The sequence below is a fragment of the Gobio gobio genome (genome assembly GCF_949357685.1).
Source record: "Gobio gobio genome assembly, chromosome: 9".
Lineage (NCBI taxonomy): Eukaryota > Metazoa > Chordata > Actinopteri > Cypriniformes > Gobionidae > Gobio > Gobio gobio.
In genome coordinates this window covers 4,303,864-4,319,047 of record NC_137115.1, presented here as the reverse complement: position 1 = coordinate 4,319,047, position 15,184 = coordinate 4,303,864, and the positions used below count along the sequence as shown (strand labels likewise).

The window sequence follows — 15,184 nt, the reverse complement described above, 5'->3', positions numbered from 1 at the left end:
GATAGATAGATAGATAGATAGATAGATAGATAGATAGATAGATAGATAGATAGATAGATAGATAGATAGATAGATAGATAGATAGATAGATAGATAGATAGATAGATAGATAGATAGATAGATCAAACACAGATGTGGCATTTTTCATCAGGATGTTCAGAAATAAAGAATAAATGTGTTTATGGGAAACTGTTGGTCATTAATATCTGACCCATCAGAGCCTCATCTCTGCCATCCTCCGCGATTTCTGAACACCGGGCCGGTCAGTTACGGCTAATGTGAAATCTGGAGTGTGTCCACGGGGAACAAACCCGAGAGAAGATCCGCCGTTTCCGCTCAGGTGCGGCTGTGTTTGGACTGTGTCCGGCTGTTGATTCAGGGCTTTAAAGAGCCTCTCGCTCGTCAAACTCAATGTGACGGGTCATCTCTGGCCTTGTGTTCTCGGCCAGTGTGTGTGGAGATTCCCTCAGGCAGAGAGAGAGTTAACGCCAGCCCTCGAGCCTCAGCCCTTCGTGCACGCTGCTTTCTGCGTGTCAGTTGTGGAGCCAGCCGTGAGAAAATGAGCTGAACCGTGTGTGTAGAAGCACAGAAGTGCTGAAGATCCCTCACATGACCGCGCTTACAGCCGGGAGAGCAGCTGTGGGAACTGTGGGAACTCTGGGAACAGCAGCTCGTGCTGGACTGAAGCGTTTCTGGAGCACTCGGGACATCCTCAAACAGGTACAGGTTGATTTTTACACAATTACACCACACTTTTGAGTGACAATGCAGTATTTTGACAATATTCCATTGTTTTAACAGCGTAAATTATTCAATTATTGAGCATTAAGAGCTGTATTTTACCTAACTTTAACAAACATTATTTAATTATATGATACGTTATTTAAATACATAAACTGATGTACATCAATGCAGATTAAAAAAAGTTTTGAACCTTGCCTATATGCGTGCATATCTCATAAAAAACATACTCTGATCCAAATCAAATATATGGCTAATTTCTGCAATACATGAAATCAATATAACCGTGTGCTCACTCGGATTATCTTATGTTTCTACACTCTTTAGGGAGCAGTGTTTGTTGCTGAGAATTATGAAGCGCTAACTCTCACATGTATCCCATAAGTGAGATCATAATAAGTTTAAGGAAATCCCTCATTTCGTCCTCCAGCCATGAATATGAAGAGAGTTAATGCTCCATTAGGTTTATCTGTTCTTCAAGCCATCTGTTTTTTTTTATATAAGGATAATGTATATTTGTAATGCAATGCCGATCGAGCCTTTATCACTGTATATCATTTATTTTTAATTTGTATTTGAGTGATAGCAGTATTTTTTTAAAGATTATATCGCGATGTACCATTATCGTGAATTCGTTTGGCCATGCTAAACGTGTGATGATACATGTGGTGTGTGTGTGTGTGTGTGTAATATGCTAGTGTGTGTATGCTTGGGCATGTTTTTGTGGAATATCAGGACACAAATGTGTATAATGACATGGGTATTACAAAAAGAGGGTGAAATATGAGGACGTTCCCCATGTCCTCACTTTTCAAAATGCTTATAAATCACAGAATGAGGTTTTTCACAGAAAGTGAACTGCACAGTCTCCTGTGAGGGTTAGGTTTAGGGACAGGGGCAGTGTGTGTGTGTGTGTGTGTGTGTGTGTGTGTGTGTGTGTGTGTGTGTGTGTGTGTGTGTGTGATGGGTAGGTTTAGGGGTAGGGGCAGTGTGTGTGTGTGTGTATGTATATGTCTGTATATGTATATGTGTTTATGTATGTCTGTGTATGTATGTATATGTGTGTGTCTTCATGTTTATACACTGTAAACATTCATTTGCCATTACAAGAATCACAAACTGGAACTGGCAACAAAACATTTTATACCAACATTTTTCATTATTTTAAATGCAATTCAAACCTATCATTTGTTTGTGATCATTCTTGATTATCATTAAATTCACATTAATTACAGTAATCTTCACACAGTTATTTATTAAAATGAACAACAATAGTACAAATTTAAGGCACGAATGCGTTTAATTGCCGTGATTTTGTTCTCACATTGAACTACTGATCTGTTGAGCTGTGTATAAAGCCAATGGCTCATTAGTGGAGTTAATGTAAGTGTTAATACCAGCCCTGTGTGAGCCAGCGCAGGCATTACTGTCTGTCCATCAGCTGGAAGCACAGGATGATTAAAGCGCCACCGTTTCCCGCCGGTCAGTGTGTTTTACTGTCGTTCGCTGAAGTTTGGAGTGTGTCCAGAAAGAGCATTCGGCTGATTTCTACAGACTGAAGTCCTGATAGAGGTCATGGCAACCGTCACACATCTTTGAAACTTAGTATTCATGTCGACTCTGTGCTGTTTACAACACACTCCTCTGCATTTACACCATTCAGCTTCTCACAGATGTAATTAAAGTTGTTTTTATGGAACATTGCAGTTTTTATTCTAAATGATTTATCCGTGCACATTATTGTTTTTGTATTCATGTGCATCGTAAGCTTTAAAATATATTCTCCCACTTGCAACTTCTCTTCTCTGATGAAGAGGGCGGGGCAACCTGTCACTCACATGAGATCCACCAATAGCAAACCACAGCCGTCCAATCAATTTCGGATGCCCAAAATTAAGCCCCGCCCTACATTTATTCTTGTTCCAGAAGCCGTTATCTTAACTTCTTTTTCATGCCGACTTTAAGTCCTACCTAAGTGGGTCAAAAAGAGCCCTTTTAAGTTCAACTAATGGCAAATTTAAACTATAATACATTTTCATTTAATTAACATTTAAGTGTCCAAAAAAACATTACATTCAGTTCACACTTAAGTATATTCTAAAAGGGATCGTTCACCCAGAAATTAAAATGATCCCATGATTGGTAACACTTTATAATAACGTTCAGTTGTAAGTCATTTATAAGTGGTTAGTTAATGATGAACTAATCATTTACAAAACATTCATAAATGATTATCAAGTGATATGCTAACATTTTATGTATGTTAGGAAATTCCATTACAAGTCATTTACAAGTGATTAGTAAATTATTAACTAATAATTTACTAAACATGACTATGCATTTCGTAAATGTTTAATAAATGACGTTACATTTTTTGTATGTTTTGTAGATTCAGTTATAAACTATTTACAAGTTATTAGATAATGATAAACAGATCATTTACAAATCATGACTATACGATCATAAATGATTATTAAGTAATATGCTAACAGTCGTAAGTTATCTTTAAAAAAATAGCATATCATAAAATAATCAAACAGATCCTTTGGTTATTAAGTTACTAGTTAATATATTATTAATCGCTGAAATGTCAATGTACCATTATCTCAATAAACAATTGTTAATCATGAACAAATGATGATCAAACCATTAGTAAATGATGAGTTTATAATTTATTGATGTATCGTTATTCCCGCTGCCCCTGAAAGTCGCTGTGATTTGCTGATGGAAATCATGACATTACCGTAATAAGTCGTAAACTGGCGAAATCACTTGTAACATTGTGTTTTAGTGGTGCATGTACTTTTTAAATAATCATAACTTGCTAAATATTCTACCGATTTTCAAACTGTTTAGTTTGTTATAAACATCAGAGATGTAGTTATGACACTGCATACTTATGAATAATTATAACCATGGACTTCTCTATGAAAATAACATTGAACAGAACAGAAAGGTGCAATGAATATACACACGCACAAGGTATTTGTTATTTGGCTACTAAAACTGGCAACATGATATACAGTATATACACTTTTATAATATGAATATTACTATTATAATATTATAATAGTCCTATAAAGCCAGCAATTTCCTGTATCATAATGTAGGATGGTTTTAACAAACCAAACCGATTGGAAATCATGTGCAACTTAAGTTATATTGAAAAGAAAGAGCAATTCTGCCTCTCCCACTAATGTAAAATAGCTGGGTAGCAGCTAAACTGTAATTATAGGTCTCACTCAAAGCTTAACTACAACCACATCCACAAAGATTGTAATTTAGACAAAAGATTAGTTGTCATAAAATCGTTATTGGTGTCAGTAAAACCTATATATAATTGAACAGCTCGATTGTGGTCTCAGCCTTGATAACTTACGCAAGTAGCCGTGATACACAACTATGCTGCACGATTAAGTCATTTTTCGAAAAGAAAAACTGCAATTTCAACACGTTCAAGCATCCAGAATCATAGCCCCGTTAATAACGTTTGTAAGAAACCAAACCATTTGTAAATCCGTCAAGATTTCAGTGAGATAAGAGTATTTGTGTTCAGATCACTCGCCTTACATCAGGAGCCACAGAGCCCTGCCTGTGACAAGATGGCCGCCGGTGATGATGTTAGAGACTCCGCCGTAAGACATCTAGCCTTTATGTATATCTATGGTGTACATTGTCGGAGTAGCAGCAGCACTGATGGATTAAGCAAATCCATTAAGCATCTCTAGATAATCCGTGTATCATTCGTTCAGTCAATTTTTGATTTAATATTGAAAGTTGAAAAATTAGAAAACAGCTCGTTTTTCGTTTTTTCGTTTTTTTCAGAAAAACAAGATTTCGACTTGATTTTTCATTTTTCGTTCAGAGGTAGAAAAATGAATAAACAGTTTGAATATTCGATTTCTACACGTGGGCGGGAATTATACGCCCCTTTCTGCTGATTGGTCAGCCGAAGATCAAACTATTCCGTCATCGGTTCTTCCTCAGTTCCGCACAGCAGAATAAAAGTCATGCGCTTCTACAGCTGTACGGATTCTTAACGCGTTTATTGCAACTACATTTAATATTTTTCTCATCAAAAAAACAGACTAACGAATGGCTCGACACAACCCGTCCCGGGGCAGAGCCCAGACAGGGCTTTCTTCTGTGTAGTCCAGTAAAGTGCAAGGGGTCCGCGAAATAATTTGCTATATCCTACCATATTTTCCGTATTGTAAAGTCAAGTTTTTTTTTATTATCATGAAACATGCCATGATTTATTCCAAAGTGACTTATATAACGTATTTAACAGAAGCGCATGACTTTTATTCTGCTGTGCGGAACTGAGGAAGAACCGATGACGGAATAGTTTGATCTTCGGCTGACCAATCAGCAGAAAGGGGCGTATAATTCCCGCCCACGTGTAGAAATCGAATATTCAAACTGTTTATTCATTTTTCTACCTCTGAACGAAAAACGAAAAATCAAGTCAATCTCGTTTTTCGTTTTTCTGGAAACGAGCTGTTTTCTCATTTTTCAACTTTCAATATTAAATCAAAAATCAACTGAAAGAATGACACACGGATTCTAGATGATTAGTAGAGTTAAATAAGAGGCGATCTGGCGCTGGAATGCGTTGTTGAAATCATGCCGAGCTGGTGGCGCTGTGTCCAGTATATGTGTTCAGTGTATGTGTTCAGTGTATGTGTTCAGTATATGTGTTCAGTATATGTGTTCAGTATTCACAAGCGCTTCAATCGTTTGCTGTTTCGGAAACTTTATTCACAAAATGCACCCTAATGTGTCCCTGTTCTTGATACACGATCACTGATTAACATCTTTGGTTTTAATGAGAAAATAAATAAACTCAGCGGATCTATGTATTTATTCACTAACATAACGAATCATTGGACTAAAATAGTGTGTTATATAGCAGATGTAAGGATGAAACTATCCTCCCATCTCTGGACACACACACACACACACTCCTAATTTATTTAAATTTATTTATTGACCTGAGGGAGGTCCAATCAAACGCGTGCAACACACAGCCTATAACATAGGTGTAGCCATAGATATCCATAATAAAGGCTAGATGTCTTACGGCGGAGTCTCTAACGTCATCACCGGCGGCCATCTTGTCACAGGCAGGGCTCTGTGGCTCCTGATGATCTGCACTGAAATCTTGACGGATTTACAAATGGTTTGGTTTCTTACAAACGTTATTTACATGGCTATAATTATGGATGCTTGAACAAATTATGAATAATTTTTCATAAGTATGCAGTGTCATAACTACATCTCTGACGTTCAGAACAAACCAAACTCGGTAGAAAATTGAGCAAGTTATGGTTATTTAAAAAGTGCAAGCACCCATGAAAACAATGTTACGAGTGAGCGAGCTGCCTGTGACAAAATGGCCGCCAGGTGTGGACGTCGACCTCCATTGGCCAGCAGCGCGGACGAGACATCTAGCCTTAATTATGGATATCTATGGGTGTAGCTACACTCGATGCAGAAGTATAAATCAGCCTTTAACGTGAATACAGCTCGCCGACGACACACCCGGTTTAAAAGGGTTAACCCATGGCTTCGCTTCAGAAGGCCTTTATTAGCCCCCTGGAGTCGTATGGATTACTTTTATAATGGATAGATGCACTTTTTCGGGCTTCAAAATATCAAACTCCATTTGAAGAGTTGAGATGCAAAAGCCTCTAAAAGCCACTTCGGTCAAAAATGAGATAACGATACTGAGTGAATGCTCTCCGCATATAGTATACGTTCATAAAATACTTTCAAACCCACTAAATCCCAGCCTCAGCCCATTCAGAAGTATCGGTACTTAGGTAGAAACCAATACATAGAAGCCTGACAAAAATGCGTATTTTAAAGAAAAACGTCAGACGGACTTAGAGGCTTTTGCATCTGGGGCCAGTTGCATAAACTAAGCCATTATGTTCAGACAGTGTCTTAAGATCTAGTATGAGCCTCTAGCAGTTAGGCAAGTGGCATTCAGTCTTACTTTTCGTATCAAATTAGGCCAGTCTATGTTTTTATGTAACTGATTTAAAATAGTCTTAAAGAAAAAAAATGTATGTCTAACTTGTAAGACTAGTCTTAACGGTTTATGCAACCGGCCCATTAAGTCTTAATTTACTCCCATTATAAAGCTTGGAAGAGCCAGGATATTTATTAATTTAACTCTGATTGTGTTTGTCTGAAAGAAAGTCATACACACATGGCTTGAGGGCGAGTAAATCATGGGCTAATTAAAATGTTTGGGTATCCCTTCAAAAACTATTTTTCCATAATAACAATGTACTTCGTTCACATAGCATTGATTGTTATTGGGATGTATTTGCTGAACAGGTCAATGGCGAGGATCTCCACTCGTATGTGCATGCTGGTCTTGACCTCGGCCTTCCTGGTCTGTGAGATTGTGGTTGGCCGAATCTGCAGATCCCTCCTGATCGCGGTGGACAGCTTCCACACGCTCTATGTGCTCATACACTTGTCTCTATCCGCATTAAAGCATCGTCCCAGTTCTCCCAGTTCATCTGGTCCATCCCTCCCACACTCCTCCGCTCCTGAAGGTCCTCCGTGCGATGAGCATCTCTACAGAAGGATGCGTCTCCAGCCGTTTGGCTTCCTGATCTCGGCTCTGCTAATGGCGTCTCAGTGTGTGTCCATCAGTCTGGAGATCCTCACCCACCTCGTGCAGCCAGAAGCCATTCAACACCCGCTCCTGTCTATTGTGGTTGGAGGAGCTAGTCTGTTATTCAATATACTGGTATTGGCCTGGAGAAGAAGCAGCGGGACGGATGAAGCTGCTGATGGGATCAACACAAGTCTGAGGCGAAACGACCCTCATTCTACATCAGAAAGCAAAGGTATGTTTGAAGAGAGAATGCTTCTGATTGCTCAGTCACACCAGTGTTTTTTTAAGAAAACTCCCATTTATTTTCTCCATAGGGAAATACAAAAAAACCAAGTGAATAACCCTGATGATCTCTTCATCACAGCACCTGTTAGTGGGTGGGATATATTAGGCAGCAAGTGGACATTTTGTCCTCAGAGTTGATGTGTTAGAAGCAGGAAAAATGAGATATATCCAGCTGCAGACCAGTTTCAGAACACCATCCACAGAACCGGAAGTGAGCGGCGCTACCCATACACGTTGTTTTCATATGGATTTTAAAGTTACTTTTCATGCAAGAGAAACATGCATTTAAGCCAGTGAGATGTGAACAGAAGCATGAAGGAGAATATGTTGAGTTGTGTGTGATATTTCTGTCATGATACATGTGGTGGTGAACGAATATTGAATCTTTTCACGTCTTTTTCACGTTCTATCATTAAAACTTTTTTGCATTTGTCAAAAGATATTATTTGTCTTAATATTAAATAATTATTCATTAATAAAACGTATACATTTAGTTTTCAGAGATGAAAACACTTTCATCTTTTCAAGTATTTCTGCAGAAATGCCATGATATGGGCTTAAGAGTCACAAGTTTTTGTGTTTTAAGTTTTTTTGCATGTTTTTATTTTTTATTATGTGCCGTTTAAATTTGTTTTAAACCTATTATTTTAGAAATATTTTATATATGTCCAATTTGTTTTCTTTCTGAGAAACACGTTTCACTTTAAGGCCTTGTATTAAATGGTTATTTTTATTTGACATTTGAAAAATAGAAATGCCACATTCTCTATCTATTATTTTCAATCAAAATAATACGATTGAATATAGAGTCAAATGGGAAACACTTTATAACATGTTACAAATGTATTAGGCATAGGCCTTAATATATATTTAAAATAAAAAGTTGTAGTATTGTTAAAGTAACAATAAACTACAGTGTTTGTGTCCATTAACATTAAATCTCATAGGCTATTTTCTGTCAGTATTATTTGGAACAACATGAATGTGAACAAAATAATACTAATATATCTATAGTCAAATGAGAAACACTTTACAACATGTTATACATGTATTAATATTTTTTAAATAAAAACTGTGTATAGTTTGATTGGTGTCCTTTTTAATATCTAATAAATAGGGCTGTCAAAAGATTAATCGCGATTAATCGCATCCAAAATAAAAGTTTGTGTTTACATAATATATGTGTGTGTACTCTGTTAATTATTATTTATATATAAATACACACATTCATGTATATATTTAAGAAATATTTGCATGTATATACTGTATATACATTTATATAATCTATAATATATATAAATATAAATGTTTTATATATAAAAATAATATTTTTTTCTTAAATATATACATGCTTGTGTGTGTTTTTATATATAAATAATAATTAACAGAGTACACACACATATATTATGTAAACACAAACTTTTATTTTGGATGCGATTAATTGCGATTAATCTTTTGACAGCCCTAATAATAAACCTATCCAGTTAACTTTGTGCTACGAGGTTGTTAATCGATGGTGTTTGCTTTTGTTTGAGCCAATGGCTGGCATTATTGCAACTTTTATTTTAATAATCGTGTTCAACAGCAGAATTCTTGGTGAAAAACTACATTACCCATGATTCCACAGAGAAATCTCCACCAATCAGAGAACTGCGACTAGTAAAAGTTTGTAATACAGTTAGTGGAGGGGATGATCAGTTGTGCAGTCTGTAATGGATACATTTAATTATGAATGTAAAAATCTGATACATACAGAATATCAAGTATGCAATGGCTTCCACTGAATGTGAGCTGAAGATGTTTTATGGTCTGTCTTGTGATCAATAAGGCTAAGGCTGTGATGATGGTCATTGTGTTGTAGATCATCTCCAGGATGAGGCGCTGATGTTCTGCAACCCTGAAGCTTCTAGTGTTCTGGATCCGGACGGCTCTTCTGAGGTCCCAAACCTCGGAGTCACTGGTCCAGTTCCTGAGTCCAGCATCGGGGAAAGCTCTCCGGAAATCATTCAGCCCTCAGAGAAACTTCCAGAAGAGCCTCGTCTCCCCGCCTGCACTGAACCCACTGGTGAGAGAGAGACACTGCATATCTGGATTTTACATGTATGGATGTTTTTCAAAGAAGGACACTGAAGACTTGAGTAATGATGATAAATTCAGCTTTGATCACAGGAATAAATTACATCTTATTATATATTCACATAGAAAACAGCTGATTTACATTGTAATAATATTTCACAGTTTTACTGCATTTTTAATCAAATAAATACAGCCTTGGTGAGCGTAAGAGACTTCTTTAAAAAGTGTACTCTGAACTTTTGACATTTACTAATTAAAGGACAACGCCGGTGAAAAATGAACCAAGGGGTAATTAACACATGGTTACCGAGTAGATCGTTCTCTGGGATGCGTTTTCATGAAAATCGAATGTAAAGAGTTTTATCTCTTAAAGGTAGGGTAGGTAGGATTTGGTTAAAAAACTCCAAATTTGCTTAATTTGCTTAAACTTTCTTTATATATCAATACATAATTAAAATGTAAGTACTCTGAAAAAGAAAGTATAAAAATTGAGTGTCTGTAGACCTCTCACGACTGTTTTAAAGACAGCTCATTATTTCCATTCACTCCACCTTCTCCCTTCTGGGCTCTTTCCAAAGCCACGCCCCCAAAACACATGAACACGCCCACCGCGATCAGCTGAAAGACGCATTATTTACCTGAGGCGAGCGGAGAAGAAGTGCATGTAGTGACATCATGTCAGAATCACATGTAATAAAAAATCTAACTTTATCATTATGAATATAAACAAATAAGATGTCTTTTAGTACTCACTATCAAGCTAGAATACTGATACTGATAAAGTTTAAAATACACACACAACACAGTGTCTACGACACACACAGATACAAGATAAAAACATCAGTAAACGTTGGTTTATAAAAACAAACCAAGGGCCGAAATAAACGTGCAGGTACAGTTCCCGGTGAACATGGTAAAAGAGTTTAGACAGAGGGTAGTAGCTAAAGCTAACTTAGTTCTAAAAAAAGTTCCTGGATGCGGTGTACTAGCTTTTACACATGCATTTTGTTATCTAAAGTTACATTTTGCGAAATTCAACACGACAGCGATCAACTTGAGCTAAGCATATTGAGTATTTATCATCTCTACTAATGGTTCGCTAAGTGTATAACATTGTAACTTTATGCTAAGTAATGTTATGTTAGCTATATTAGGCAGCTTACGTGTGCTAGTGAGACATGCTTCATGAAAACATAAACCAAAAAAATGTATAATCAAAATGAAAGATTACCTGTCCAGCAGAAATACAGCCTCTTGAACTCAAATCAAACGGGTGCGCCAGGGTTGCCAGGTTTTCACAACAAAATCCGCCCAATTGCTACTCAAAACTGGCCCAAAACAAGCCCAATCGTGTTTCTCCGGTAAAAAATCGCATTTGGGGGGTAAAATGTGTCTTTTTGGTAGGGCTGCCTGCTAAAATTCGCAACTCTCGGGGCAAAATATCACATAATTGGGGACTCTTTTTCAGAGTACTTACATTTTAATTATGTATTGACATATAAAGAAAGTTTAAACAAATTTGGACAAAAGTGTTTTAGATCATTCTTACCTACCCTACCTTTAAAACAGATTAGCTTATAACACTAGTATATGGGGCATAGAATAAGTAAAATTAAATCGCTAGTTAATACCACTAACAAGGCTCAAAATAGCCTCACACTAACACGGTAGGGTCCCTACATGCAAACCGAAGCATTGAGAACTTTGTAAGTGTACAAACAGTTTAATAAGAAGATACTTTATAAAGACAGTACATTACGCGTATACAGACAGGAGCCATCTTGGAAAACAGTCTGGACAAGTCTTGGAATCTCATATGGTCCGTTGTTTCCGGAAGAAAGCACTGGACGCAACAGAGAAAATAAATAAATACAAATATTTGTTTTAAAAAACTGGACGCAACAGAGACTAGTGCTTCCACAGGATACACACTAAAGAGATGGCGGATTATTCAACCTTTTTGAGTTTTCCAAGATGGCTCCTGTCTGTATACGCGTAATCTACTGTCTTTATAAAGTATCTTCTTATTAAACTACTTACAAAGTTCTCAATGCTTCGGTTTGCATGTAGGGACCCTCATTATGCCACGGTGTTAGTGTGAGGCTATTTTGAGCATTGTTAGTGGTATTAAAGCTACACTGTGTAACTTTTTTAGCTTATTTTTAGCTAAAAACACTTAGTTCTTTCAAAAATATATGTGCTCATTAATGTATATTTACTTCTTTCAAGTAATAAAGTATTCTCGTAAGTTTATAATATCCCATTCACAATACATACGGGTGAGGGGTTCGAATGCGGGTCGCCATGTTGCCCCTCCATCTTGAAAGTACATCAGCCAAAGAGGGACATACCCGTAAATTCAAGCTTCGCCTTTGGCGTTTTAACACTCGATGGCACCGTGTCGAATGTGGACGAGGTCGAGCTGGAAGCCATATTAATCTTGGACTAAATCAGCCACCGTAGGAGTTAAAACGAAATCGGAATTGAGAGGAAGAGAAACTAATATTCACTGGATGGTCATATACCTTTTAACCGCTAGATGGGGGAAAATATCACACAGTGTAGCTTTAACTAACTATTTAATTTGACTAATGCCGCGTTCCAGGCAACCCGTAACCCGTGTTTTTCCAGCCTTCTACCCGTGGACTGGAACGGCAGCCAAACCCGTGACTTCCCACCCGTGAACTCGTACTAGATCGATGTACTCCCAGTTACCGGTTTTGACGTCACATAGCCCGCGAAGCAACAATGGCAGCCCCCTACGGGTGCAGTGTTTATGAAAAAAATACACAAATAACGTAAAATAAAAGGTATAACAGCTTTTCTTGCCGTCTGCGCTGTTTTTCTCCTCCGTTTCCCTCAAATAAGCAAGGAGTAGGCACCTTTGGCGATAGAAATGATTGTAAATGAGCATACACCCCGTACGGTCCGCCATGCTTTGTTTACATCGAACTACCACACAATTCCTTGCGCTCAGGCAGTTTGGCGTGACTTTGCCTGGAACACTACAAAGTCGTGAGTCGTGGTTTGAAGTTGTAATTTACGGGCTCAAAAACCTGCCTGGAACACAGCATTATTCTATGCCCCATATACTAGCGTTAAAAGCTAATCTGTTTTTAGAGATAAAACTCTTTACATTCGATTTTCATGATTTTTCATGATCTACTCGGTAACCATGTGTTAATTACCCCTAGGTTAATTTTTCACCGGAGTTGTCCTTTAACACTAAATAATTTGTTTGGTTTTAACCCGGCAGTTTCCCAGTGTGTTCCTGAAGGATCCCGGTTTAGAAGAGCGCAGTTGGGCTACCTCAGTGTGATCCAGGACCTTCTGTGTTCAGTCCTCATGTTGTCTAACGGGCTGGTTCTCCTGCTGTCTGCGGCGCACTGCCATCGGCCTCACTCGGACTGTCATCTCCTGGTCTATCTGGACGCGGTTCTCTCCACGGTCGGGGTGCTAGTGTTGTTATCCGCGGCCCTGCCGAAGCTGCTCCGCTACGGGCTGCTGGCTCTCCAGGCGCCGCCGCCTCATCTCTCCGTGGGGCAGGTGCGGCTGTGCCTCGGTGAAGTTCCCGGCGTGTTATCGGTTCACGAGCTGCACGTGTGGCAGCTTTCGGACGGGCTGATGGTGGCATCGCTGCACGTGCACTGTACCGACGGGCTGAACGCAGCCGAATGCGCCGACATCCTGGCGAAGATCAAACTCGTGCTGGCCACTTTTGGCATCGAGCACTGCACCATTCAGCCGGAGTTCCTCACCTCGGGACCCGGGGACGGGTTGGGGCGGTCAGTCTGCAGCCTGAGCTGCGGCCGGGAGTGTGTGGAGAAGCTCTGCTGCTCTCAGGCGGATGATTCTCTCATTCCCCAAACACAGAGTCCCGTCTGTGTCCAGGAGGAGAAACCCTGCTCCTCAGCGAGTGCTGATGAGATTAGAGATGTGATCATTGAGAACACGTACCTGTGATTTTTAACAAGGTTGTTGGTGTTTTTGTGAACTGACAGCGTTGTAATTACTGTACATGACTCCAGCAATAAACGCTTTTAATATATGGAAAAGTAGTTGAGTTTATCACTGTGGTGGCTAAACACTGATTTATTCAGAGAAATTAGTCTGTAACATATAGGGCGCTATTTTATCTAAGCGCATGGTCTAAAGTGCATGACCCAAGTGTCCGAATCCACTTTTGCTAGTTTGATGACGGGAAAAATGGACGGCGCATGATCCAAAAGGGTCGTCCCTCGTCTCTTAATGAGTCATGGGTGTATTTTGGGCATAATGTGCAATAAACCAATCAGAGTCTCATCTCCCTTTCCCTTTAAAAGCCAGTTTTGCTCGCACCATGTCGAATTCACTATTTACATGCGAGCGGAATATAGACGAGTCAGTTTAACCCTTAATCACCACAAATAGGGCCCTATTTTATCTAAGCGCATTGTCTAAAGTGCACTTAGGGCGTGTCCTAATCCACTTTTGCTAGTTTGATGACGGACAAAATGGTCGGCGCATGGTCCAAAAGGGTCGTAAGTCATGGTTGTGTTTTGGGCGTAACGTGCAATAAACCAATCAGAGCCTCATCTCCCTTTCCCTTTAAAAGCCAGTTGCGCTCGTGCCATGCAGGATTCACTATTTACATGAGGAATATAGACACCCTCAACCTGAGAGGTCAGTTTTAAAGGGTCACGAAACCCCTGTTTCAGCAGCCGCCAGTTCTCACCACAGTTTTGAAAAATGCTATAAAAGTAGGTGTTGTTAAAGGGTTAGTTCACCCAAAAATGAAAATTCTGCCATTAAAGGTGCCGTTTTTCGTGTTTTTTTGAAGCTTTGATTGTGTTTACAGTGTGCAATATAACATGTGTTAATGTTTCATGTGTAAAAAAACACAGTATTTTTCACACAATTTACTTATCTGTATAGCGCTGTTTTCACTGTACTCAAAACAGCCTGTGAATTTTCCGTGTTCTATGAAGTCCCTCCTTCAGAAACACGTAATGAGTTCTGATTGTGCCAGCGGTTCCCGTGTTGTGATTCGACAGCAGCTTAGCTCACGTTGCCCGAGAAGGTCACGCCTCTTAGCATAACGGGGAGATGAACGCGCTCAAACTACAGCCCCTGAAGGCCAAACTACAGCCCCTGAAGCTCAAACTACAGCCCCTGAAGGCCAAACTACAGCCCCTGAAGCTCAAACTACAGCCCCTGAAGGCCAAACTACAGCCCCTGAAGCTCAAACTACAGCCCCTGAAGGCCAAACTACAGCCCCTGAAGCTCAAACTACAGCCCCTGAAGGCCAAACTACAGCCCCTGAAGCTCAAACTACAGCCCCTGAAGGCCAAACTACAGCCCCTGAAGCTCAAACTACAGCCCCTGAAGGCCAAACTACAGCCCCTGAAGCTCAAACTACAGCCCCTGAAGGCCAAACTACAGCCCCTGAAGCTCAAACTACAGCCC

At 39.2% G+C, this 15,184-nt stretch overlaps 1 protein-coding gene across 1 annotated transcript; it reads left to right on the top strand.

The window, feature by feature from the left end:
• The first annotated feature begins 292 nt into the window (after positions 1-292).
• Positions 293-13,790, top strand: LOC307131524 (uncharacterized protein). The gene is made up of 4 exons (XM_079825227.1): positions 293-720; positions 7,090-7,610; positions 9,525-9,728; positions 12,996-13,790. Exons 2-4 carry the CDS (start codon positions 7,094-7,096, stop codon positions 13,700-13,702), a joined length of 1,428 nt encoding a protein of 475 aa, XP_079681353.1. The 5' UTR covers positions 293-720; positions 7,090-7,093; the 3' UTR covers positions 13,703-13,790.
• The last annotated feature ends 1,394 nt before the right edge of the window (positions 13,791-15,184 follow it).